Raw genomic sequence first — 27967 nt, forward strand, 5'->3', positions numbered from 1 at the left:
GACAACATCTGATTGTTGGTCATGTGACTGGTGTGATGTGAAAAGGTGTTTCCACTGCAGCTTCGCGAAATAAACCAATTTTGATACGACCAAAGAAACAAAACACCTCATCGTGGCGGCAAAACCTTTTTATCAAAAAGCAAAGTTTTTTTTTTAATTGCCATGTTTCCATTAAGCAAATTTATTTTCAAAATGCCATATTGTGCAATTATACGGTCAGTGGAAATGCAGCAAGATAAGCTAACATGCATGTTTTTCTACTGTGGGAGTGAGTTCACATGCCACAGTTAGAACATACAAAATCCTCACATAAAGACGAGGACTGCGACTTAAAATATCCACCTAGATCTCAGACGACAGTACTAACAGAACAACATTTACATTCCCTTCATGAAAAAGAAAAATAAGAACCACAGTTTTTCTCATGATTGGATTCAGAAAAGATGTGAGGCAAGCATCTGCAGCTATAATTTGTCTTATATCGCATCTCATGCTGCTCTTGGCAGTTTTTCTGATGTGTGGAAATTTTTTGCATCATTCTCATTCTTATCAACACCCATCCAGACGTTTAGTCTCCTCTCCTTGAGTCAAAGGAGAGCGCTCCAAGGAGTACCGGTTGGGTTTCAGAGGAGAACAAAATAACATTTTTCCTCCTGGGAACCAGTCTCCTTTGCACGCACACACGTGAACCAAGGGGAGAAAAACTCTCCTCTCCTTAGAGCTCAGGCTGTCCTGAATTAGTTAATTAAAGCAGTTTGCTGCCAAACATTAGCTCATCCCCACAGCTTGTTTTGTCATTAGTTGAACTTGAGCCCTTCCATTGGCCCCCATCGCCACGAGAATCTAAAGGAGATCTATGATGCTGCTGAAGTGAAAGAATCTTTCCTGGATGACTCACTGTGGGACTTGATAGCTTTTAAATATTCCCTTTCTGCCTGGATTTATTTACAAATATATATAAAGATAAATCGTTTGTGCGCTCTCAAATTGATCTGAAATTAAATTGAGATGATTATTTCAAATATGGCACATAGAACAGGTTTAAATTTAAGTATTTAGTATGTAAGTTAGCTGTGGAAGTCTTGTCTCTGACGATGAGATTGTGGCAAAGTGCTTCCAATACAATCCCTGGTATGTGCGTATCATTCAGTAGTGATATAAAAGAGCATACATGCGTATACATAAGCATGGGTATGTATTGGAATTTGCAGCCAGAGTTTACAAAGAGATATGTCAACAAAGCAGGATATTTTCAGATTTTTTTGCACCCATACAGTTCTCTAATGGAGTGATTCCACTGGAGGAAGCTATCAACTAACAACGTTTTCTTGCTTCGTTACAACCCTACAATTGTTGTACTCTTTATTAGAAAGGAATTTGATTCCTTATTGTGGTGGGATTTTTTCAGTGGATACATAATTATATTAAAGCATGGGAAATAACCCTCCCTTTTTTACAGGAAAATTTATCAATTTTTAACCCTACAACTAAATCTTTATACATAGTATTTAACTATTAGGATTTGAGGCGAAACAAAAATATATAGGAGCATATGGGTGAATAAAAATATCGGAAGCACTGTTGAACTCAAATGTCTATGTTTTCCATTATGCTTTTGGCAGAGATTTGCCTGCCATGTGTCCATTCTCGCGAGAAACAGTAGTTGCTAGGTTACCGCACACTTGGTATCCTCCAGAAATGGCGAAGGAATCCGAATAACCAATGAAGGAAAGGCGGACCGTACCAAAGCTGAGACGCGTTAGAATAGGGGTGTGCTCTACGCAGACACCCCTTTATTTTTACTGCATAATTCTTTATAAACTTCTAATTTTCTTAGAGTAGCATATTAATTTAATATCATGTTGGATACATATGAGACACTATATGCTCCTATTTTATAGGCCGGAAGTAATAGTTGCAGTCCTATTTAGGCTAGCGTATGGTATCAACCGCGCTAGCATTGAAAGTTTCAATGAAAGTTTCCCCAGCTTGTTTTTATAATGTTGGTGAACTTTTATTAAAGCACCCCACCAGCTTCGTTTGACTCAGAAAAGCTACAGAAACGAAAGGTACGTATTATCCCGCGGCTATACATTTTAGTCATGAACACAACAAATATTACACATGTGTGAAGAAAGTAATGTACGACCGACGTTAGCATCCCGTTTCTAGCCGTCGTGTCGATGCGTTTTACGGGCTACCTAACAGTTTTTCACGAGTTTGGGCAAGTTACAGGTCAACATCTGCATTACTCTGAGTGTCCACACCTGGACTGAGTTATTCTGATATGACAGTAGTTTTTTTTAACACCACAATATGTGAAATATTTGCGCTACTTGTGAAACCACACAGAAAAAAAGAATTGTATCGTTTTATTGGCATTCACAATAACTCTGCTTTGGATCAACCAGATGTAATTAATTTGTCGTAATTAAAAGAGTCGTAGATGATGATGGCTGTGGGCAGGAAGAATTTCCTCTAGCAGTCTGTGCTGCAGCAAACCTTTTTAAACCTCCGACTGAAGACTGTTGTATAGCGGTCTCCTGAAGAGGATGCTCAGGGTTCTCGGTATTTTTCTTGATTTTATGACGAATCATTTTTTGCACAATAATCTCTTACATGGGGCCTAAGATGCAGTATTGAAGTTATTTAAGCATTTTTACAAGATTAAGAAAGATTTCAGAGTAGTGTGAACTTAATCTGCATTATTTTCAGGTTACATTCAAAGTATCTTCTCTTTTAAACAGTACTTTGAACAAGACTTCTCACATTGCCGGCTGAGAACACGTAATTCTTAAGGGAGTTCAGTGTTTAGTTTTTGACCATTTTTGAAAAGAAATCTCATTAGTTAATAATTTGTTAGCTTTTTTCTATCATTTTGTATTAAGCAAAAAATAACCCTTCCTGTAGCAGATCTAAATTTATAGAAAACTTTTAGTTTTTTCGTCTTTTTGTTTCTTCTGACTTAAAGACGGAGCAGAATAGTTCTGATTTGAATCTGTGGAGGTGGCTAAAGATGAGGGTGATGGCAAGGAGGCCTTCCAACCTCAACGACATGGAACTTTTAAGATAAATCATTTAAATACCAGCGGATGCATGCAAAGAACTGATCAGCAATTATTGATAGCAATAGACATTACTTTCAGTATCCCAGACAATAAAAAAAAATACACCTTTTGCATTTTTTTATTATCATTTGGGATTGCTCTACCTCATTTGCTTTCAATTTTTGTTAAATACACATATTTTCAAGCTGAATTTACCAGGAGAACAATAACCATGGGCTTAACTGTACATTTTTACAGTGAAGCCAGTGACGTGTCTGCTTCCTGAAGGTGATTCCTAGTGGAATATTTTGACCACTGCCTGAAATGACTGTGCAGTGATAAGAACGGAGAGGAATGTTTGCGGTAGGGTTAACTGTGGGAAATTGGATTAAGTTGAACTTTACTGTTGAATCTGCTGAAAGTTGATTCACAAGCCCGAAGTTTTGAAATTGCAACACATTATCTTCATGCAATCTTTAGTGCAGTGTAGGTTCTATCCATATTTTAGGCTATGAACTGGAGCTCTAAGGTATATTAAACATTCTCTCTAGATTTTTGTGACTGTGCGGCAGTGGCCCCCCAAAAGTGGGGGTTGGAGAGGCATGGCCCCCTCTTGAAAAATTCTGGATGTCCCACGTAAATGTAAAAATCTATAAGTAAATGAATACAAAATAAATAAATGAAATGATATAATTTTATCTATTTTTTAAATTTTGTTTTTAAGGTGTGCCCACCTAAAATTCTTACTGGGCTGGTCTGACCACCCTTGTGAAAATGTTTTGGGATCACCACTTCCATGCGATTGTGAAAATTCACACAAAATCAGCAGGTTCCCGCATTTACTGGTGCTAAAGCATAATTGTGAGCAAAAAAAGATCAAAAACATTGGTTTTAAGTGATTCCGTTTTTCTTACTTCTCTTACACTGCTGCCTCAGCTTTACCTGTTAAGTTATACACTGCGATCAATGTAGCGAGTAACAAAGCGTCACATTTCCTGTCATATGCAAGCGCAAAAATTGTAAATACTTCTGAGGTAGTACCAAAATATCAGTGTTTTGGAGAATATAAAATCATAAAGACAATCACAAAATGCTGTGGGCATTAAATGAGCCCTTTACTAAAATGCTAAATCCTTCAAATTGGATGCTAACATCAGCTTCAAATTAGTCATTTGATGAAAAAATGTTCCAGTGTCAATAGTGGAATTTAATCGGATTTGTGTTTGCATGGCGCCTGATGCGTTAGAAGAGGAAGTCCACCTGTGCATTGGAGGATATGAATGTGGTATAAAGGTCACTATGGGCTTCCCTCCATAAAGCTGTTGATGTATTTCCACCAGGGGGAGGGAAATGGTTCCCTTTTCTCAGTCACAGGAGGAAGTTGGAACCTGAAATGTGCTTCTATTACTCAGATGACCCTTCTTGTATTGGCTCAAGCTGTCCTTCCTCAGTAGACTGAGAGTCAGCTGAAAACTGATGACTATCTGAAAGATTTCCTCACAGCCTGAGCGACGAAACTGGGCAAATCCCTCTGGAACTGCTCCGTGTCTGCCTCACGCTGTCAGAAAGTCTTGTGTAGCTGTCACCCAGTTCAGCTCTTAACCAGAAGGTGTGAATGACTCTCAGACATTATCTTCCTCGGGGCCACAGCAACACAAACACACACACGCCACCTTGTAATTTCCATTCTTAATCATTCCCAGGCCGGGAATGCGCATCCTGCAGCCTAGAAAAGTCCGTCTACGTGTCAGCGTGGAGCGTGTTTTACGAGCTTTCAGTGTTGGGAGCGTTCTTCACGGCGGGTTTGCTGATGCTGCTGGAATTCTGGAACATTCTGGCTTCTCTTTCACTCCTCAATCAGTATTAGTTTATGACAGAGTTCATACACTGCTGGTAGAAACCAACAGATTCTTATTCACTTTTGTTTTCAGAGAAATGCAAACAAGTTTTGTTTTTCTTTGTCCATTTATACAGGGATAGAAATGAAAAGCTGTAAGGAATCCGGGTTGGTGGTGTCTGGAAAGAAGCTTATGAGGTTTTCAGCTCAAGGCAGAGGCCCACCACAACCCACCGGCGTCCCGTTTTTGTTCGCTGGGATTGAAGCAGGAAATGGGAACTTGCTCCCAGCATGCTCTTGGAACATCTTGTCATGTTGAAGGATTATAGTTTACCGGCAGTGTAGCTGTTTTTCTAACTACTACCCATGTTGGAAATAGACATGTTTCTTTATTTTTAGACAAGTAAATATTCCCTCTTTGCGTGGCACTTTGGGAAAGCGTGTCTGCACGGATTTCTTCTTGGAATTTACTCTTGACTTCTTTCCTGTTGCTTTCCAGCTACTCCCAGCCCCTCAGAAAGGTTTACTATGTCGGCAGCTACCGTTTGATCCTGGACTCAGAGAGTTGTGGCGCTCGCTAATGTATTCATATGGCTTTAACGCGTGGTTCTCAAAACTTTGTACAAATAGAAAAAAATAAAATGTATGGTTATATTTAGCCTCTTTTAATGTAGAAAAATTAGTCGGGATTCATTACTTTATTAGTAATCTCAGTATAAATCCAGCAACTCGTGGTTGTTGGATTTTGTCGATTTTTTATTATTATTGTTATTTTTTCAAAAAACTATGAAAAGAATGTTTCTGGGGGTTTTTTTTGTTTTTTTTTAGGTAGGTATAGGTAGTTTTCTTTTTTTTTAATCATATGAATATTTTCTGTGAATAAAATCCTTTGAGAATGGAAGGAGAAATTAGTTTACAGCAATAAAAATAAGACAAAAGTCCATGAAACTGTTTTTATTAGAGATCTACCGATCCAATGTTAATATCGGTATTGGTCCCGATATTGACATTTGCTTTAGATCTGGTATCGGTGACAGTTTTTCAGATCCATAAGGGCAGATCTATTCAGCTTAATGCTGTGTGCTCTGAGTGACATCATGCTTTATTTATTTAAAATCATATGTAGAATTTTTAATTGCACTTTCTGAATCATTTGAAAGAAATTTTGTTGCAGTTATTGCATGTTTGACCAAGGTCGTCAACCTATTTTTGTCAGCTTCAGTTTATTCATAATTAAATAAACAATTAAAAAAGTGGGTTGTTACACTCCTAACTGGACAAATTAAAAGTTGTTTCTGCATGTTGATGTATGTGTATTTAAGTGTACTGGTTGTCAAATAAGTTAGTAATTCACTACAGTTATTTAGAGATAGAAATGTTTTCAATCAATTCAGCACTGGTTTTGTGTAACAGATCAGTATTGGCTGATACTTAACCTCAGATTGGTTTTCGATAGAAGTAAAAAAAGGGGATTGATGCATACTTAGTTTTTATTTTGGGCTTCTTTAAGTTGTTTTTATTTAGTTTTTCTTTGGTTGCTTCAATTCTTAATCTTCACAGCTAAGAAAGAATTTTAAGATTTACATCTTTTTCACAGCGTTTTATCCGTCACCATGTCTGAGGTTTGGGAAGTGAGGTTTTCTGTCTCAGTCTTTTTTTCCCCCTCTTGCTGTTCATGTTTACTCTGCAGTATTTTGGTCCTCCCTTGTGGTGATACCCTGTTTTTGAATTTAGCTCATCTGGAAAAAAAAAAGAAGAGGGAATCCTTTCTAATTTAGGTTTATGGTAAATGTCCTCTTTCATAGTGGAGTTACTGCACAGACAGAAAAGCTACAACATTTAATCCCAGCTATATCATCACCCCCCCTAGATTCACGTTTATATAGTTAGAATACCTAGAATAAGTGTGACTGCATGAGCCTGTAACCTCTGTCTGCTCATTTAGTACTTTTGCTAACTTTGAAAGCATTCATCATCACCTAAATAAAGATTTTTGGATAAATTCTAATGTGCTAATTTACTAGGTTGTTTTGTAAACTTTCAGTTAAGCAAAGTTAAACATCTGTGTTGAAGTTTTGGATATTAAAGAGTTCTTCAAAAAGTTGTTTAGATTCATGCTCTTATTTTGAAGTGGGTGAAGACTGTGCAGCAGTTCCATTTCCTGTCCTCATGTACTCTTGCTTTTATTTCCAAGTACCTTTTTTTTTTTTCAAACAAGAAACATGGAAGAACAGAGTAAAACACAAATAGAGAACAAGATATAAACATAAATGCATACAATATCTCTGCACATGTAATTTATAAAGCGAAAGTTAACTTGCTGCTTCAGGATGGTAGTTTCTCAGCATTTTATCTTTCACTTTTGCTGATGTATTGCTTGAGCATTAGTGGAAATAAGGAATGATTAACACTTTAGGGTTAAGGCAACTAACTTTTTAGTTAGCTTTCGGTCTTATTTTCTTGGTATTTTATGACAGACCAAAACAATGAAGAAAATTAGTGTAAAATGAATTGAAAATAATTTGAGGTTTTCCAATAAAATTCTGTGTGATGTATCTACTATCCATTCTTATTTGATGTTTTGTAGAAGTACATTTTACTAACAACTGCTGTTTTTTAATTTAATTTAATTTTATTTTTTTGATCGAATGTCTCAACTAGCTCTGCACATCCGACATTTCATTTTCTATTCTTTAATATTGGATGGAGAATACTCGATCGTCAGTTTTAAGTCTGTAAGCTATATTTGTCCTGAATTTCCCAGTCTCCTGACTGCAGGAGTTCCCTCCAGCCTCTGGATGCTTGCAGCCTGGACGAGCCTCCTGCTGAGGAATGAGGTCAGTGTGACTTGTCCTGGCAGGTTTTAGTCTCTGGTTCTGCAGAGGCTCAGGCCTTGCATGCCGACTCTTCACTTGTGGATGGCCAGTCTTGTCGCCAAGGAATCTTAGATGAACTCAGTACTGACTCAGACAGGTGGCCCTCACTTTTGTCCTCCCAAAACACTATGATCCTTCAGGTTTTGGTCCAGCTATACTTGAATAAAATTTTTTGAACGTGTTATGTAATACAGTTTTATACGTCTGAACAGATCTCCCTTAATGCTTTCTATTTGTCCACCTAGTGTGGGAGTGGATTTGGATTTTCTGGCATTTGTGTTGCAGGCAGCCCAAATTGAGTCATTATTTCAAATTGGGTCATAGGCTGGATAACCAGACATTTAGCACCTAAATATAGATGACTGCTCAGGTTAAGTGAGCAACATTTGGTTCTTATGGACTAATTGGTTTCAAATTCTCTGCAGCAGTTTTCTGTAGGCATGCTTGCCCATTTAGTTTCACTTGCTGCACCCTTCTAAGGCAGATGGCGGTTTGAATCCCAGCCTTCCCCTCCTCGTTCCTTCCTATTTAATTCCCATAAGGCCATCAGCACTGCACGTGAGACAGACTCTGCCCTGTTGTCATCAGTGCCTCCGGCTGTTTGGAGGTCGTTATCTAGAGACATACTTTGGGTTAACCATTATTTACCCTGCCCCCTCCTCACTGGATCCACTGACCTACTAACCAGACGGTTTGAACAAGTATGATGTTATGTCTATGTTATAGATCATGTTGCTCTATTGTGTTGAACTGATTTTACTGGATATAGGTACACAGTGCCCGGAAACTTTCTTTTAAGCCCAGAAAACCCTTGAACTTGTGGTATGATGCAGCCTGGTCATCACCTTCCTTCACAATTCGGCTCTGTTATAATCTCCCTTGAACTTAAATTCAATCAGGGAGAATTTCTACCAGGCCAATCAGAGAACAGAAGGAAAAGTTGTGAATAATGCCTTTAAGTTTTTACACTGTTTTACAGTCTGCCTGTAGCTTTAGCAATGGCAGGAGAGAAAGTGAACAAAGCCATGTAGTCCGTGTTGGCTACGCTTCCAAATACTGAATTAACATTAACAGCTGCCTCGTTCAGATCGACAATTCTCTCTTGGCAGTGAAGGTTGGTTGTTTACAGAGCAGGCAATTTCCAGTAATCTTCATGGCATCGAACTGGCGATGCCATGAATTGTCAGTGACACTGGTCCATGTGTCACGGACAAACATTAGCAATTGGGTAAAATTGAAAACCTCAACAGAGTTCACACCTCCAAGAAGTAGGGATGTAACTATACCTAAAACAAACAATACTGCGTTCACGAGAACAAGACGGGTCGAGAATTTAATATTATCCTTAAGATGCCTTCAAAGATCAAATTTATTCTTCATGAAGACATTTATTCTATATTTTTAGGTTTGCCAAAAACTGAACAACCTGATCTGCCTTTTTCTGATTTCTTTTGATCTTGTAAGACGTTAGGACTGTGCTACAAATATGGTCTGCAGCACAACAGGTACAACATTTCCCAATGGCTATTGATGGTGTGTTGTGATTGCGAAGTAGCTCGACGTACCCTTAGAAATCCATGCATTGGTTGTTATAGCGATGCAGTGCGTACACATTATTTATGTCTTGATTGTCACTCTTTTGCCATTCATAGTTCCCACTGGAAACCTAAAATGTGACCAAACAAATGATTTAAGTGTACTCGGGGTATCTTTTCTTACAACTTAACAAGGCAAAGTGCTCATGACATAACAGTCAACTCAGTGAGAGATAGTGTTTTTTTTGTTTTTCTTTTAATATCGCGAGATCTTGTACGATGATATCTTGCTCCACCCCTACCACGACGAAGCAATCGTTTCTCAATAGCCGGGGGTCCAGGCCCTCTGAGTGAAGTGAAGAGTGGAACAAGGGGCTGGTTTTTTACTAGGGTAGGAATGATTATGTTTTGGAATGTGGCTTTAACTCCATATCTATGTGATAATGTTTTGGCTTGTAAGTAAAGTTTATTTATAAAGTTCTTCTCACAGGCATAACATCACAAAGCGCTGTACAAAAAAAAAAAAATCTATGTTTGTCAGTCAGTTTTGGCAAGCAAAAATATCCCAAAAATTGTACTTCAATTTCATTGAATTTCAAACTCTTCAATTCAACGAAGACTTCTAGCAGTCGTCTCCTTTGCTACATTACCTGTTTTATATAAATTCATTTTTTTGTAAAGAACATTTCTGCTAGAATCAGCCTATAATATTTGTTTTGACTGTGAAATTCAGCACACACTGCAGATCATTGTTAACCGAGTCTTTCTTGAAATCTGAATCCAGCTCCCATCTATTATCATTCCTGAAATATTTCCAGGTTTATGGCCAAATGCGTAACATAATTTTAGAGTTAGTCTTCAAACCACATGCTCCTAAACTACTCTTGCTCATCTTGCGTGTCCTCGCGCAAGTTATTTTTCCACTGACGTTAATATTGGAAGAGATATTAACGTTGTCTCTTCTTTTAACAAATATTTCCCAGGACATTTCCTCCAGTTTGTTGTGGGTGGATTTCTCAACCCAACAAGGATGCGGGGTGTCGCAGACAGGGCCTGTGGAGGCATGCTGTAATGTGAGTGGCAATGTTGGCGCGCCTTGCATTTCTGGAGTGTGTGTGTGCTCAACGTGACAGAGATTATGATTTGGATATGAGAGAAAGGAGCCAGAGGAACCTAATACCCGTCACTCTCTTATGGTGGTCTTTATAAAAAGACCAAGTGACGGATCAAGGAAGGGAAATAAGAAAAGAGCGGTAATGTGTGTGTGTGTGTGTGCGCGTGTTTTGTAAACTTCCATGGCGGTGTCAATATTGACTCATCACTTTATGGGTAGGTAGGCACGTGAGTGTGCTAAATGTTGGGAATCACAAAGTGTTTGGCCAAATGACAAGGCACTGCACACTCACACTAATACTTTTAATCCACCTGCCTCCGCTGCATCTCCGCCAGAAGGTTCATGTTCCCATGGAGTTACGTTACTGCTGCTAGGAGACTTACAGAAGTATTGTGACTTAAAAAAAATATCCACCAGCTTAAAAGTATTGTAGTGTTCATAATAGATGAGGAAGAAAGCCGATAGGACGCTGACATTTTGAAGGAGTGAAGCGATTCAATGTTGTTCTTTCAATATTTGTAGGGAAGGGAGGGGAGGAAGGAAGGGACATAGGTCTGATTGGCACCATAGGTGGTGTGTCGGAATTTGTTGACCCAGCTGAAATGTTTATTGTACCAACTATCTACTCCCTCTGTGTTTTTTGGACGCTGCTTTTATTTTCATGCTTAGCAAAGAGTCCAGCGGAAATCCGCCCGCTGTTTCTGGCTCTGTAGAGGGACTGACCACTGCAGTCATGTGGGTTTGACTTAAGACTGTTGGGTGAGGTGGGTGAGATGGGGGGTGCAGTGCCTGAATCTGTGTGTTAGAATGTACAGTATACATGTGTGCTGACCACAGGGAGGTGAGTGTGGCGCTTCCCTCCCGTGCTGACTCCTTTAAACAAGCAGCGCTGGATGCTTGGACTGTAAGGAGGGAGGGATGCTCGGCAACTGTGTCTCGGAAAAAAATCTGCTGAAGCTATTATATTGTGTTGGGATTTTATGTGACGGGTTACAAACACAAAGTAGTGTGTAAATTTGAAGCCAAGTATGTGACGTGCATTTGTTTCTGGCCTTTCTGAGTTCTAGGATCTCATTTTGTTGCAGCTGCAACTTTGCTGACGTGCTTCTCTGCTGGGTTTGGACATCGAGAGACATTTTAGTCTATTCTTTGCTAAATAATCAATACTCCAGAGCCTGTTTAGAACCTCAATTTTCAACAATTTTCAGCGCAGAATCTCAAGCCAAGTCAACATGTAGGAAAATGCATATTTTCATCCACATGAAAACTCTGTCACATCCCCTAATGCTGCACCAATAACCACTGTAAGAAATAACACAACAACCTCTGAAGAAAACAGTGAGCGTCATGAAATGTAAATTTGCCGTGAGATTTTATTGGTTGTAGGATTTCTCTTGTTTTTGGCAAAAGAACAGCAAGCTTCTCTTGCTAGCGCTAGACTCGAGCGTTTGTTTTGGTTGTATTTCCCCAGAATGCCCTGCGCTACAATACATTTTTTCCTGCTGGTTTCATAAGGCTGGCATATACTGTTATAAAAATTGCTTTTATTAAAATGTTTAAGAAATGACCAATACAAAATTTCCCTCGCCTTGCCTCTTTCTCAGGTTTCAATAAGGATCCAGAAACATCCACTTTACAATTAAGTATCAACTATAGTTGGTGTGTCACATGGATGGCATCTCAGTAAAACATGCTGAAGTTTGTATATCTAAACAAGGCACCATAGAAGGAATTGCCTACTTGCTTAAATGTGTTGCATTAGTAAAGCTCCTCCTGGATCTCTGCTTCCAGGTTTTAAAAGCAGGATACAGACCACACCTTGCTTACAGTAAAACCCCTTCCTTCATCAGCTGCCTCACATTGCATTTCTTTTCCTAGAATTTCTTTCTGACTCAAAGAAATTTGTTCGAAAGGGAAATGGCTAGATGTTTACCGGCATTATAAACATGCCACCCAACTGAAATCATTGCTTCCCTTGTTTATATTTAGTTGGACTCCAACTTTTTATCCTGAGTTCATTATGTAATTATGCCAATATGAAAGTGCTTGTTTTCTGACTTCTGACATTCAGTGAGCTGCTCTGTCTGATGGGTTATTGAACAACTAATTGTGTTGTGATATTGTGATATTTACTAGAAGCTTAGTCATTTTGATCAGGTAAACTTACAGCCCTCGGTGCTAGAGGAGAATGAATTGGATCCCTTCCAGGCAAATGTTTGGGAGATGATCAGAGGACAAAATATAGCCTTGGAGAATGAATTCTACTAATGCAAAGGTTATCTTCAAACACTGATATTTTTATCTACTAAGTGAGATCAAATGAAGAAGTGAAGTAATTAGGTCACAAAATCCACCATAAATGTTCACGTACCATACATGTGTTGTACTGGCTATAAAGTTTGATTATGCATATAAAGATGGAGGAGGGATATAATTTTACAGGTCGTTTAAAATGGCAGTATTATGGAAAATTGGCTTTTTTGTGCTTTATATTATGTTAAAATGTTGTTCCCTCATCAAAAACATACCTGGAGTGTTGCCTTGAATCTTTCATGCATGTTTGCGAAATCCTTTAATCTCCAAGGCAACCATTCAGTTGTGCAAAATGCCTGGGTGGACCTAAAACCACAGCCTTGTCCCTGTGACTCCCTCATTCTACTCCTTCACACTAGCCAGCAGCAATTAGCAAACACTTTGTGGAACTGTGCATCTGCTGAGCTCATTATACAAGCCACTTCCCAGTGAAACACTGGTAAAAATGTTGTTAAAGGGTTGATAGAGGAGCAATGTTGTGATGACTTCCTGAAGGTGGAGTTTCAGAAAAGAGCAGGAGTTTTTTAAAGCAGCAGATTTCAAGACGTTAGATGACGAAATCAAATTGCTTCTAAGTCATATTTAGAAGCACTGTGGTGGCGCAGGGGGTTAGCACGCCCCACGTTTGGAGGCGTTAGTCCTCGACGCGGACGTCACGGGTTCGACTCCCGGTCCCGACGACCTTAAAATGGCGCCGGCTCAGCTGGCTGCCTGCAGACGCAGCTCCCGCCGCGTGTGTGTTAATCTGTGTATAAAAACTTCTTGCTGTAACTGCGAAATAATTTCCCTGCTGGGATGAATAAAGTAATTCTTCTTCTTCTTAAACCTTTTTTGTACCAAATGAAGTTAACATAATTACTTGATTCTGCTGCAAAATGGCACTAATTGCTAGACCCTGAAAGATTCACATCCCTAGCGTTAGTTGTGCAGATGAAAATAAATTTTTTTTTACAACTTTTAATAAGAAATAATAATAATAAAAAGATCTTTTGTTGCCCTCAATATACTTTTCAACTCAACAGTGTAGGTAAAATGAGATAAACCATATAAGGAAGGTAAAATAATTTCTATTTACACACACACACACACACAAAAAAAAACAACAACAAAGGGCCGGATCATAATAAAGTGCTGGGAGGACCATGTGGTTTCTCGTTAAAGCTGTCACTTCCTGCTCCCCTACCTCCCTTCCTGCTTCTAGGCAGAGCAGGGTGGAGTCTTCCTCAGCCAGCAGAGGAAGAGGAGGAGTGGATTGGAGCCTGAGGAGCAGGGAGACTTTTCAGGTTGCTCCTCATTTGGCCTGAACACTTACTCACAGGAAGGGACGACGCTACTTATAAAGCTGCACTGTTACCTGCTTCCTTCAGTGAAGCCCGGGACTCCTCAGAGCTGCCTTCACGGCTTGTTTAGATAGAGTAAGTACACTTTCTATGTCCTGCATGTTTGAGCAGAAAGCTGTTCATCCATTGTGTAGATATGAGTTTAGATACTTAAAAGAAGGGGCCGTCATGTTGCTTTTTTCTCCAGTGAGTTTAATTTGTCATCTATTGATTTTTTATTTTTTTTGCATTATACTTCTGTCCGTCAAGAAAAAAAAAAAACATTTAAATTTTCTGTAAAGCGTCCCAAGAAGCATCTGAAAATGTCTATGATAGTATGAGTAGCTGTTGTGCTTTTCAGCGCACTGACTGGACTTCTTTGTCCTTCTCTGCAAATACCAGATCTAAAAATACCGATGTAAACTGTAACGTCGGGCAAGGTTTTCATTCTCTCGGCTGTAACGGGTTGAAGCGCGGCGCGTCATGCTGACGGGATGAACACACGGCACTGAGAAGATGTTTTAGAAAGGAAAAGTTTTCTCTCATACCGATTAATGTGATTGTTTTAGACCAAAGAGAAGGAGTTAATCAGACTGTTGGCTAAAACAAGTAGAAACTGTTTCTGCTGCCAACACCTGTCTGTGATAAGAGAACCAGGACTTACAAAGGGTTAACCATAAGGGAGAATGATGCCTCTGTGTGGGCGTGTGTGTGTGAGTAACACACTTTCATCATAAATCCAACACTGACATCCTGGTGACCACTCTCTCTTCCTGTGTGTGTGTGATTGTGATTGTGTGTATGGTGGTTCTGAATCTGAGTCAGGGCAGCAGTATGTGATTACTCGTTTCTGGAATGTTCCTCACCACGTTAAGAGAAAAGTCTTTGTTTTTCTTCTTTCTTTTTTTTTGTTTGCCTTCGGGTGCTGTAGCTGCTGCATAAAACCAAGCGTTTAATGTGTGCTTTATGCCCCCAGGTGTGTGACAGTCGGCATGCGTGCGTGTGTGTGTGTGTGTTCTGGTTATCTTTGAACACCTCACTCAGCTCCAGCTGAGTGAGGTGAAAGTAGCTGCCGTCAGCCACTCATTCCTGCTCTAATGTATGGCTAACTCTGTTCTCGGCTCAGTTGGGGATTTATCATCTCGGTTTTGAGAATCATCCCTGGGAAAATGTAAAAACAGAATCCTGTGCAAAACTGTATCTGTTTTCATCTAAAATCATTTACTTTGATGCTAGCAGAGATTTGAATAAAATGCATGCTTCAGCTGTTTGGTCAAACATAAAACAGCTGGGAAACAACATCATTTGATTTGGAGCCAATTTCTTAGAATCTGATTTTGCAGAGCTTTAATACTGACTTTAGCCGACTAAGATCATTCGAAACATTTTTTCTAGCCTTCCTGCAGCAGAGGTGTGTAATTATTTGGAGGAGAGGCAAAGTGACACTGTGTGGATGAGAGAGAGAAAAGTTGGTGTAAACCAGGATTTTATTGCTATTTTCTAAATAAAAGGAAAACAAATGGCAGGAATTGGATTTTAAACTTTCCAACTTTCCTTCACGTCTAATGTAAACGATTCTCTTGAAATTGATATCTGTAACGTTTCTAAAGCCAGCATGTTCCATGACAGACAGTGTAGAAACTCAAAAGATTAAAACACAGTAGGCTGCAAATTCATCATTATTGCAATGTTAATGTATGCAAAATGTTTTGCCAAAAACTACTTGCGCTGCAATAAGTTTTAGCTGATTATCTGTGCCACGCATTCAGGTTCTGTATGTCATCTGTATGTCAGGTTCTGTTATTTAATGCAGCATAAAAAGCTTAAGAAGGTAAAGAGGTGGTAAGTTATTAAAATAGAAAGTTATCTGTATTTAGTCTGTAACAACTGTTACGCTGAAGAGTGTTGTTGCAGAGTCCTCTCCATGCTTAGCACTGATCAGAAAAAAATCTGATTTTTGAGTTTCTACCAGCTGTTCATAGACGATCAAGCTGAGAACCAGGCCTTTTTTTTTCTGGCCTTACAGCAGGGCAGTATTGTGAAATAACCCAACACCATTTTTGTGTTGGCTTCTTCTTTCTCCATGTTCCACTTCTTCTTCTTCTCCAAAATCTTGCTGAATATCAGGCTGCAATGAACCTTTTGTCACGAGAAGTCAGAAAGAAACATTTCCCAATAATTTTTCTTTGAATTTACTTTGAAAGGCACGATTGTTTCAACTTCCTTCTCTGTTTTCATTATTAGTTTTTTAAGCTACAATTATCCTTATTCCTTTCACTTCTAACCAACTCAGTGAAATATTTATAAATGGGTGCATGCATCTAACGCTATACAACACAAAAAGTTTTTGTTTGCATTCTTTCCCACCTTTGGGGGGGTGGAGGCCCCTTATGGACAGGGAGTCTGGATGCTGCCAAAGAGAGGTTTAAGTGCTAAAACAACTGACTCATGGTTCAGTGGTTGGTTCTGTGGTTAATATAGTTGCATAACTCTGGAGTCCGGTCATGTTAGTTATGCATGTTGCTCATTTCTGATTCCAGGAAATGGGTTCACAGCTCAGTGTGTAAAGGCCAGGACAATGAGACGTGTTGCTGGGCTGTCTGTCTTCATCAGACGTCTCAGGACCCCCCAACACCCCACTTAAATTAGCCTTTAAAGGGACGGGGGGGATAGCCTTTTGAACTCTTTCAGTTTGTCATTGGTTGAAGTCAGGATGTCTCTGTGGGATAATGAGTGGCAAGATAAAATGGAGCCTGGTTTTAAAAATTCAAATTGGGCTTAGTTAGAGCTTTGAATATGGGAGGCATGATAAGAATTAGAAAGGTGATGTCAGCACCACCTGTCTAAATGATTCTACTCTGTTAATTCTAAAGTTTCCAATAACGGGTCGGTGATGTTCAGTACACTGTTATGTCTGTTTCCATTCCAAAACCGATCGACACCGTTCCTTTACTGCTAGTTGTAAGTCCTCATCAGTATTTGTTATATTGTATTTGTCAGGCTGCAGATAAGTTCTTCTGCAGTCTTTAAGACAACGTTTTCAGTGTATTGTTTGAAATCTTCCCTGGAAAATGGCAAGCAGCCATAAATAGACGACTCGTAAAAACAGGGCCGTCCTGCAAGACGCAAACACACCTACATAGCTGAGCAACTTTTATTGTTTTTTTTTCTCTTTCGTATCGTCATGCTGTTGTAAAATGTGTCAGTGTTTCCTCCTCGCCTCGTCCATCAGGGGCAAAACCCTCACAAGTCACTGCTAACAAACTCACCAGTTTGTTTAGAAACTCTAGAGCAAATTGTCTCTCACTACTTCTTTTTTTTCTTTTTTTTTTATTGTAATCAAACTTGACCAGACTTCCTCCAGTCAAATCCACGTGTGATTAGAGGACATTTCTGACAACTCTTTTGGGTGGAGCTTTTCTTGTTTTCAACACTGACTGGTGGGGGGAGTCAGTGTGTGCAGGGACCAAGGCCGCTGTGATATGACCGACAATCTGGCGTCACAGAACACACACATATGAACTCATCTTGGCCACGGCCTTCGCTGTTTGGACTTTCAGAAGGCTACATCCTCTTTTTCTGTTTTTTCCAAGTAAACTGTTTCCAGAAATATTCAACCCTGCTGAACTTTTTAAGTTTTTGTTATGTTAAAACCTCAAACTTCAATGTAATTTGTTGGGAAGATAGTATATAATTACGTGGATGAAAAATAATTTAAGCTTTTCAAAGTTTGCTTTTTGCCTTAACAGCCTTTTAGGGGCTGCATCAATTGCAGTTTTATGGCCAGTCACTCAATGATATTAGTGGAAGAAACGATGTGAATATGATCCAATAAACTGTTTTGGACAATATTAACACATTTACTCTTAATATAAAGTTGTTTAGTTGTGACATGTGAGAAAAAAATGTTGAGGTACCCAAGAAACAAATTTGTTTTGAACCATTTTCTGTTGAAGAGCTAAGATTTGGAAAACACTGATTCCAGTTCTCTAGCCATTCCCCAATCTTTGAAAAGCCTGACTTTGGCTTATACCATTTTTTTTTTTTTGTGCAAAATGTAATGCTAAAGTTGGCAAAAAGTGGGTTGACTATTGTTAATGGCATACATGTAGATGGTGACTTGCTGGGTGGGCTCATCAGTCCTCTTACAGCAGAGCAAAACGGGACAACATCTATTTTAGACCTTTGCAATGGTAGATAAGATTGATTTCACATGCAAGTATCGGCTGGTCAGCTGGCCGATCAATTGGTGCACATCTACAAACATACATCATGATATTTCTCCTGCAAGGCCTCCTGGGGTTACCTCTACCAACTTTGCACATGTAGAGAAAAATCTGCTTTGCCCAGCTGTCCTCCACCTCCTGCAGAAAAGCTTGATGCTACCACCACCATTTGTCACCATGGTGATGGTGTGTTCAGGGTCTCCACCACACATGGAGTTGAGTAGAGCTCCTTCTGCATGTTTTGACTGTCCCTGACTTGGTGTGAACACTTTTTGTGCAGGATTACATGATTTTTGACGAGGAACCCATTTCCCTTACATGTTGCTACTTTCTTTTTATTCTCTCACTAACTTTGACCTTAAAACCAGCTGGTGTGTCATCTTATTATTGCTCCATTTAAGCTCTTTTGCAGCATTCTCACTCACTTTCTGACACGTCGTCTACCCTCCACATTGTTACATCCACTGTGAGACACAAACCATAAGCCACCATCCACCAACCACAGTTAGTGGTTGGAAACACTAAATGTAAAAAGCAGCCTTATTCATACCACTGTGGATCACACTTTTTTTTATAATAAGGAAACCAATCGAAGTTTCCACTGTGGAAAAGAGATGTCATTTCTTGGATTGGGACTGCAGTCTGATGCTTTTGGAGACATCAGCCGGGTTTTGTGTGTGTGTGTGTGTGGCTGCACAAAATGCTTTTACACTTTGTTTGCTTTCTGCTTCACGCTGATTGGTGCTAATGTGGTTTATTGATCAGTGGGGTAGCGGTGTTGTTTGCACACACATTAGCAGAGATAACGGTTTAGCCGTCTGACCCTTTTTCATGAGAAAACGAATGACAATAGCTGCTGTTTTCAGCTGGAATGACTTTCCAGCCTGGAGATAGTTTGCATGCTCATAGCTCTACAGCTTTCACATTTAAATACGTAGACCAAACCTGATCTCCATATGGGGTGAATTTATTTAGCAGCTTAATGAGAATTGGTGCTCTGTCTCTCTATTCATGACTACATTGTAAGTAAACATTGTCTGAATAAAGCATGAATAATTGGGTTAAAGTTATCTGCAGATGGGTTTAAGCTAATGTGACTGGCATCGAGTCCTTCATTTGTTTAAAGGATTTGCCGACATCAGGGATGAAGGAGTCTGATGATTGATTCTGTAAAAAGAAAGCAACAATGGAGAATTGCAGTTTGTAATTGATCACATTTTATTAAAAGCTATGCTGACAAGCAACATTTTAAATTAAAAACCCCTTTTTGCTGGTAAATTAGTGATTAAATAGACATGAGCTCAATAACAAATATATTGTTTTTAACTTGTTATTGAGGTTGTTCAACCATCAGATCTAAGCAAAGTTCTGTTTTACCCATTCAGCTTTCAAGTGTCTCAGGAACTGAGCTGTTTTTCAAACGTCAACCAATAATGTGTCAAGTAGAATTTCTACTCGGTATTTCAGCTTCATTAGCTGCACTTTCGCAGATGTGCTTGATAAAGAAATCCATGAATAATTTTCCTTCACCTGCAGGATTCTTGTACCATCTATGAAAAGTGTAAATAAATTGTAGAGTTTTGATGGTTGCTGCTTTCAGCTCACTGGCTTCTGTGTTATAGAGAAATTCCACTTATATTTAATTCAAGAGGAATTCAGAGATCGTCGTGTTAATAGGAACCAGTTTTTGACAAGGCAGTTTGGTCATCAGAAAAAAGTACATGCCTGATGAGCAGAATAATTTTCAGACAGCTGTTGTCCAAACAAACAGAAATAATGCCATCGATTTTCCTCCTTCAGCTGAAAATTCCCGACAGCTACAGTAAACTCTGAAACCTCTCCTTTCCTTCTAAGTTCCTTTAAATCTGTTCCTGCTCATCAGATTTATCCAAACCCAGTTCAGGGATTGCCGTCATTACTGAAAGAGAAGTTCTCCTCTTGCTTCATCCAAACTACCAAGCACTCTAGAGGAAGAGATCTGTTGAGCATGAAGAAATTTCAAAGCAGCTTTCTTCATAATCTAACTTATGAATGAGCAAGATTGGTATTTTGAAGGTCATGTTTGAGCTTTGCTTCGAATCACATTCAACACTTGTGATGCTCGTTGAAACTGTGTCAAATATGGACTTTTATTGTGTAGAATTTCTCTGAAGAGAGACATCAGACTTAATTTCTTACTGTGGAGATTGCTAGTTTCAGCCCATTAGGTGTTAAAGAAAGTTTAATCTACCATGTACACTACTTGGTTACTGTGACAAAGTAACTTTTAAGTGTTGTGAAAGATCATTTTTGTTCTATTTATTTAGAGTTGCTAAATGTAGATACTTTACAGTGTAAAGTAAAAGTATTTTTTCTCATGATGTTTTCATTTGTACATTACAGCATAATGCAAGTTTAATCATGTTGCAGCTTTTGAAATTCACTTTGAATCAAAATGTGTTCATTAGATGTCACTTCTGTGTTAAAACAACTTTTTTGAGTTACAGAAAATATCAGATGATTAACTCTTTTGTATTATAGCAAAATAGATTTTTGTTTTAAAAAAGATGTATTTTATCCATCTCTTTTATACAAAAGAGAGATATTTAGTACTGGAGACGTTGGCAAATTAAAAACAAAGAAATTAGGAATGCACCCATATAAAAGTTTGTGCCGATGCTGATATTCCATATCAATATCGTATATCAATAACAAATATTTACTTATATATATGTGTGTATATTTCCCTACCCTTTTGACACAGTATAAAAGCAACTACTGAAACTAAAGGTCTAAGCGATTTGTGTCCAGAATGTGTGGGGTCTGCAGAAGTATTGGCTGCCCTTTCCCTCATCCTAACCCATGTACTTTTAGTTGTGGTTTTATCAATCAATTAATGATCTTTATTGTCATTATAAAAACCATGTAATGGAATTACATGGACTATAACAATATTGGGTTATAAATGGTACTAGGTAGCATGTAATGCCCTTATGGCTACTGGGCGTAAACTGTTTTTCAGTTTGTTTGTCTTGATGTTGCACACATCGCAATGATAACTTCAACTGGACATGTTGCGTAGCTTTAGTAAACATGTTTTTCTGTCTCTTGAGGCTCAAATTAAGGCAAACCAACTTCCTGTTTCTCAATGCAGTAGTGATGTGTTTTGCTCTCTGTCTTCTTTCTAATTGGCTGTTGTTCAGGGGGAAAACAATGAGTTCATATGCTGTGGAGGATGGCAGTAAAAAAAAAGCCCCATTAAATTGTGTGGATAGATGGGTTGCAGGTGGAGGAGAGGTGGGGGTAGGGAGGAGAAAGACTCTTAACTGAGTGTGATGTAACTGTAGAGGTAATGTGGTAAATGATAAGAACGGCTGTCCTGGGGGAGGGGAAGTTGTTTTTCTGTAGAAGTAGAGCCAGAAACATGTAGGTGGAGTAAATAGATTGTTCATATCAGCAACACTTTGAAGTTTTGACATCTGAGGTAAATAATCCAAAATTAATTGCTGTTATTTCTAGAAATAAATGGATAGAAACTTTCCCCGTCTGCCTTTGTTGAACTTTAAACCAGCATTTCTTGACTTCAGTTGCGTTTTACCCAACATAAACTATTAAACTGTGTGGAAACCAGTTTATGTCTTTAAAATAACACCATCCTTTGTTGAATTATTTAAAGAATCAGTTGCTCACACCCAAACAGACTCTTCACTTTGTTTCCTCTTCTCCCGACACAGAGACGAACAAAGAAGTGCGATTGTGTGTGTTTTTTTTTCTGCACAGCGTCGTCATAGAACCCCACTGAGCTTGATGCAAGTCAATGTAAAAAATTGCATCTGTCTCGTCCGTTGTCCCCCCCCCCCACTGCACCCATCCACCCCTTTCTCCCTTTCAATGAATTTTCATTTGAATGAAAGCCTTGCCTCAGTGTTTTGTTGTGCTCTGAGGAGGAGGGGAGGTGGGGAGAGGTCTGATTGGTTGGAGTGCCTTTCGAGCTGGGCCAATACAGGAGCGGCTCCTGCCTCCACGGCTCCCGGCCTGCGGGGTGATTGGGCGCCTGGGAGGAGCCAGACGTAGTATTAAAGCCTCTCTACCCCCCCCAGTCTGCTCCACTCCAGAGTTGAAGAGAGTCTCCGTCTGTCAGACGGAGAGCTGTGTGTGTCGGTGTGAGGAGAGAAAGAGAGAGAGAGTGTGTATCTGAGTGTGTGGATGTTTTTTTTTTTTTTTGTTTGTCTTTTTCTTATTGAGCAGCAACCAGAAACTCCATCTGAGTCTGACCCGGACTACTCCTTGTTCTACCCTTTCAGGACCGAAGCGGCTCGGCTGAGTGGTTGCCTCTGATCACAGCTGGAGGTTTAAGCTTCGGCAGCCGAGCAGGACGTCATAAAGAGGATCAGAGAGGGCTGCCGTGTTACCGCTCTCACTACTGGCTCATCTTCGGACCTTTGAGTTCTTCATTAAGGCTGTGATCCCGATCTCCCGCCCCCCAAGTGGGTCGCCACCGAGGTGACAGAGGCAGTCCGGACGGTCTTGATGTGAAATTTGACCTCAGCTGACCCAGTCCCACAAGTAGTCTTTGACTGAGGAAAGAAGAAAAAAAGAAGGAGAGGAGCGACAGAAGAAAAGCGAGGACCTCAGATCAACGACTGGTAAGAAAGTTAATGTGGGCTGTGGGGGGAGGTGGGATGTCTGACGTAAGATTCGTAAGAATTCTCCAATAACCTCTGTCTCTGCTTCAGGTCCCGCAGTGATGCCGGTGGAGACGCTGAGGCCCTCAGATGGCCGTCTGGCCGGGGTCGCCTTCACCTCAGGCAGACCCTTCAGAATACTCAACAAGGGTCCCAACTACTTCCGCCCCCCTGCCGAGCCTGGAGCCCGCAAGCTGAGCGCCGTGGAGCGCCTGGAGGCCGACAAGGCCAAGTACGTGAAGAGCCAGCAAGTGGCCTTGACTCGGCAGGCGCCTATCCAGGCACCACTCATCCGGAAGCCCCTTGTCCCCCCAGTGATGATGCTCCAGGGCAGCGTGGGCGCCCCGACCGCCCGGAAGGTTCCCCGTTGCCCAGCTGATGTGGAGAACCGGGGAGGTGGCGTGGTGCTGGGGGAGAGGAGACCCTTCAACCTGGATATCCTGAATAATCTAATCAATGATGTGTGTGACGGAGCACAGTCGTCTTCCTCCACCTCCCCCTCCTCTTCGTCTCCATCATCAGGGGTGAAGAGCATCTGCAGTAGCCTGTCTGCAGAACAGGATAAGAGCAACAGACTCGTCAACAACCTCAAACCCCTGAACCACGGTACCAACAACTCCTCGTCCACCTCCTCCTGCACGTCTTCCCTGCTTAGCAATAACCGTTGCGTCCCTGCAGCAGAACTGTCCCGTCGTCCACCCCCCATCCCAGCACGGGTTGTACGGGGGGTTCAGGCCCCCTACAACGCCCCTAACTCAGTGACTGTCCGCAGAGTTGACGTTCGGCCTCATGCTGAGGTGAAGAAGCCACCGAGAGTTGCATTGCATCCCCACTTGAGGCCTCGACAGATCCCCCAGGGTCAGGTTGCACACTCCCAGCTCCCCCCTCCACCGCCGCCTCCTCAATCACAGAATCAGCCACCAGCCAAGGTCAACACTTCATCCCAAACTTTGGCATCGCCTCCGGCCTACCCACCCCCCAGCCCGATGCTGGTCCGAGCGGGCATCATCCCGCCGGCCTCCCCAGCCTTCACACGCATCTCCAACGCCAGCTCCAAAGGTTCCTCCCGCAAGCACCCATCCCTGCACCGCTCCAAGTCGGACCTGAGCGACCGCTACTCGCGCGCCACTGCTGACCTGGAGCGCTTCTTCAACTACTGTGGGCTGGACCCAGAGGAGGTGGAGGGACTGGGCGGCGTGGAGCGCTTCACCCGGGCCAACTCAGACATTGTGTCCGTCTCCAAGCTCCGCAGCGTCAGCACGCCGAGCTCGGAGTGCGGGGACGACGTGGAGCGAATAAGGGGGTACGGAGGCGGTGACGAGGAGGAGGATGATGAGGACGGGCCCTTGAGGACGAACGACAGAGTCCCCTACGGGATCTCGGTCATCGAGCGGAACGCACGAGTCATCAAGTGGCTGTATGGCATCCGGCAGGCGAGAGAGGCGAACAGTGGCGTCTCGAACGTCTAGACTGATGATGACGGCTTGTTCGTTCTTGTTTCGCTGCCTTATTTCCACGTTCAGGATCAATGTTCCGGATCAATGTTCCGGATCATCTGGTAGTTTGTCTTCAGTTTCCTGAGAGGACTCACTTTTACTGGACAAAAAGACAGAAATGAGTCAGTTTATGTTGGGGGTGCATCGATTCCAAATTTCTGCTCGATTAGTGGCCTTTCGAAATCTGACCTGCTGTTTCCGATTTTTGCAAAATACCAAATGTTTTGCTTGAAGAGTTGGTAAATTTAGTGTCAAAGTCACTAAGTTGGCAATAGTGTGGTAACTATTGTTAATATGAAGACGTTGTCGGGTCTGTTTGTGTACCGTCTCTTACGGTACACAAACAGAAAATCAGCAGCTGATTTCCAAGTCACAAAAGATCGGTTTCACATGCAAGTATTGGCTGATTGGCCGGCTGATTAGTCGGTGCACCCCTTAGTTTCTGTTCTAAAGGCTGCAAGTCAGGTCTGCAACTGGACAATGCATTGTTACGTTCTTTTAGTTGATCTCATTGGTATTTGCAAGCAATAACAGATTATTGTTGATGCTGGTGAGAATGAAGGCAGAGGGTGCTAAAAGGTCCCTATAGGTACTGTAAGTGTACATGTACGTGTGTGTGTGTTTTATATCAGAGTTTGGCTACAGACTGCCATAAAGTTGCACAGCACAGAGACTATTGAAAAGCAGAGCAGCAAGAGAAGCACGTTCATACTGTGAAACCTACAAGTAAAGCTTCCACAAATATGTTCGTATTTTTAAAAAGTTACAGAGAAAATGGTTGGCTGTAAGACTGTTCCCATAAATGTTTCTGTCAGCATGTTTGTATACACTATACCGTAGCACGTCATATCGAAAAGAAAGAAAGAAGAAAAAAAAAGCAGGAAGCGAGCCCCAGGCTTCCAGATTCACAGCACATCCAGTTCAGTCACAGGGGAGTTTTTATCTGATCTTTACTTGTTGCCTGCGATGCAGCCTTGGATTACTCTGCGTTGGCGCAGCCTGGGAAATCGGTTTACCACGTGCGTCTTGGCACGGGGGGGAAGAGCGAGTCATATGATGAAGGATGATCTCACAAGCAAACAGAGGGCGCTCCGGGATCTGTGGTGCACGAATATGTCCATGACTCAGGAAGATGGCATAGTAACAAATGGACCAGTATTTATTTGGAAAACATAACTTAATGTTTTTTTTTTTTCACTAAAAGGGGATTTTGTGTACAGAGATCAGACTGAGCCGCACATGCATTTAAATGCACTCACACGTTCAGTGAGTAAACAGAAGGGATGCGATGTGTTAGCTGCTGCTCCGCACGGAGCGCGAGAGAATCGCTCTGTATTAAACTTCCTGTTTGTTGCGTCTGTTGAACTGTTCTCAGTCTGGTCTGGTCTTCCTCTTCTTCACACCAGAATCAGCAGTAGCATGCAGTGGCAATCAGATCAGAGAGCATCTGAAAACAAAATATGCTTTTTTTTTTTCTTTTTTTCAGGCACTGGATGCCCAAAGAGTCTTTGATAAAGAGGTCCGAAATGCTTTACAGTGTTGTATCCCGAATCCATTAATAAAATATGTTTGAGTATTAACTTGTCTTTATTTCTGCTTTTTGAGTTTTAAAGAAGTCTTTGTGTCACTTCCTCAGGTTATAATGCAAAATCTGTTTTGGGATCAGCTAAAGTATTCACACCCTTTGAGGTTTTTTGCTGTGTCATGGTATAGTCACAGACTTCCAACCCAAAGTTGGACTTCATGAAGTTCAATTTCACAGAACTAGATTTCTACCGAGAAGAATTCGCACACAAGTTTGTGATTTCTGAAGGTATTTTGTTTAAGTAAATTTTATTTAGGCGTGTTTGAATGCAGGAGCTTGAGTAAAAATTCCTCCCACTTTTTATTTGTAAAGGAAAAAAGAAAATCCTGCATCCTTTCCCTTTTTTCCCTTCCAAACATGGGCGACTTTGTTTCTTTATCACATAATGTAAACATAATTTTTAGTAAATGCAATAAAAAGAAAAAAGATCAAGGGGTATGAATACTTCTGCAGGGCACTTTTAAGTGAAGGCAAGTGTTACTCTTGATAATTCACATCTCACTCCTGCATCAATAATTGACACCCAGCCCTCAGACTGAGCTTCCCAGGGGAGTTTTTCTTCACTTTCCTGCTTTTTGTGGCTGTCTTAAGAGTCCATTATTGTAAAATTCAGAACATCTCTCGCTTCACTGGGGGAGCAGACGGGGGTTCCTCATTTTCACACTAAACCGCACCTGTTTTCATGGCTCTTAAATCTCTTTTTGGAGGGTTCAACTGCTTCATAAAACACTATTAAAGAGGTGCAGTGTAAAATGAATGGGTGTGAAAGGGTTATGTTGGCAGTAAATTCTATTCTTACTTGACATGTGATGTCAGAAAATATAAAATGTTTTCTGACATTGGATGAAATGATTTAAGTTTATAGCTCAAAAGTATGCCTCAGTAAAGCAGTTTTTTCTTAAAGATTTCTTTTTTTAATATTTGAGGCAGCTGAAGACTTTTCATTCCTGCTCATTTTAGACTCAGAAGAAATGTTGCCAGAAGGCACTCCACAAAAACGTCGACTTAATCCAAACATGCAAATTCTTTTACATTTGCAATGAATCCTAATAACTAAACAACACAGTTTGTTTCTGAAATTGGTTGGAAAGTTTTGGAAACCCAGCAGATTGCACTGAGCCATTAACTTGTAGCACTCACTCCTGGCGAACAAGAATTTAGCAATAATAGATAATAACTTACATTGAGCTACTTTCCACACTCTGATTTCATTTGTGTTAGAAATTAGTTAATAGCACGTTTTAGCCAGACAATGTTTTGAAGTTGTGAGACAATTAGATAAATAGAGGAGCATGGAGTTGTTTGTTATTCAGTCTCTCCAAGATCCTAGATTTCAGTAACAGTGATTCAGCTCGCTTTAATAGAAAATGAGTTCTCCCTTACAATGAATTTCCAGAGAACTAAAAACCGAGCCGGCTCGCCTTAAGACTTTCCTTTTTGCTTCCGTTTTCCAGATCAAACGCCACATTGGATGAGGTCTCCTGTCTGAGGTGGAGTTTTCAGACATCTGCACTGTGGGTTACACCTATTTTGAGCTGGGGACCACTGACAGAAGACTGATTAGATTTGTCATTTTTAAAACATTACAAGTTCCACCCTGAAGCTTCAAAGCATTTTCCAAAATGCTGTCTTTCCAGGGCTGTTAAGACATAATTGGTTTTGCCCCTAAATTGTGCAGCTGAAACAGATGGAGGCGGGCAAAGAATGATCTGAGAAGTGCAAGGAATTTCTTTTGGAACCTAGATTCCTTTTGCTTGCTACTTCCTGTAGCGGAGGATGTGGGTGGCCAGAGGACAAATGTGAACTGATGAAGCTGGGCATCATGACAGCAGCTGTTTGCTGTCCAGATTAGCCCTCATTAACAGGCAGAAACACTCAGAGGGAGAATCACAGATCCAACAAGACGACATGACACAACAGTTATGAGGCTCAAACACGGCAGAGAAGCTTGAGGT

At 40.7% G+C, this 27967-nt stretch overlaps 1 protein-coding gene across 3 annotated transcripts; it reads left to right on the plus strand.

The window, feature by feature from the left end:
* The first annotated feature begins 1962 nt into the window (after window positions 1-1962).
* Window positions 1963-26007, plus strand: LOC114145949 (protein FAM110A). Of its 3 annotated transcripts, none has more exons than XM_028019663.1 (3): window positions 1963-2069; window positions 22551-22892; window positions 22983-26007. In XM_028019663.1, the coding sequence occupies exon 3, from the start codon at window positions 22994-22996 to the stop codon at window positions 24398-24400; it is 1407 nt and encodes a 468-aa protein (XP_027875464.1). In that variant the 5' UTR covers window positions 1963-2069; window positions 22551-22892; window positions 22983-22993; the 3' UTR covers window positions 24401-26007. The 3 variants fall into 3 exon arrangements, with proteins under 3 accessions (XP_027875464.1, XP_027875452.1, XP_027875457.1); XM_028019651.1 differs by lacking the exon at window positions 1963-2069 and adding an exon at window positions 13949-14137; XM_028019656.1 differs by lacking the exon at window positions 1963-2069 and having other exon boundaries at window positions 22171-22892.
* Window positions 26008-27967: the final 1960 nt, after the last annotated feature.

Source organism: Xiphophorus couchianus, chromosome 1 (genome assembly GCF_001444195.1).
Source record: "Xiphophorus couchianus chromosome 1, X_couchianus-1.0, whole genome shotgun sequence".
In the NCBI taxonomy this organism is placed as follows: Eukaryota; Metazoa; Chordata; class Actinopteri; order Cyprinodontiformes; family Poeciliidae; genus Xiphophorus; species Xiphophorus couchianus.

Excerpts from the sequence above, each read along its gene's own strand:
- LOC114145949 (XM_028019663.1), top strand. The coding sequence starts at position 22,994 with ATGCCGGTGGAGACGCTGAGGCCCTCAGATGGCCGTCTGGCCGGGGTC.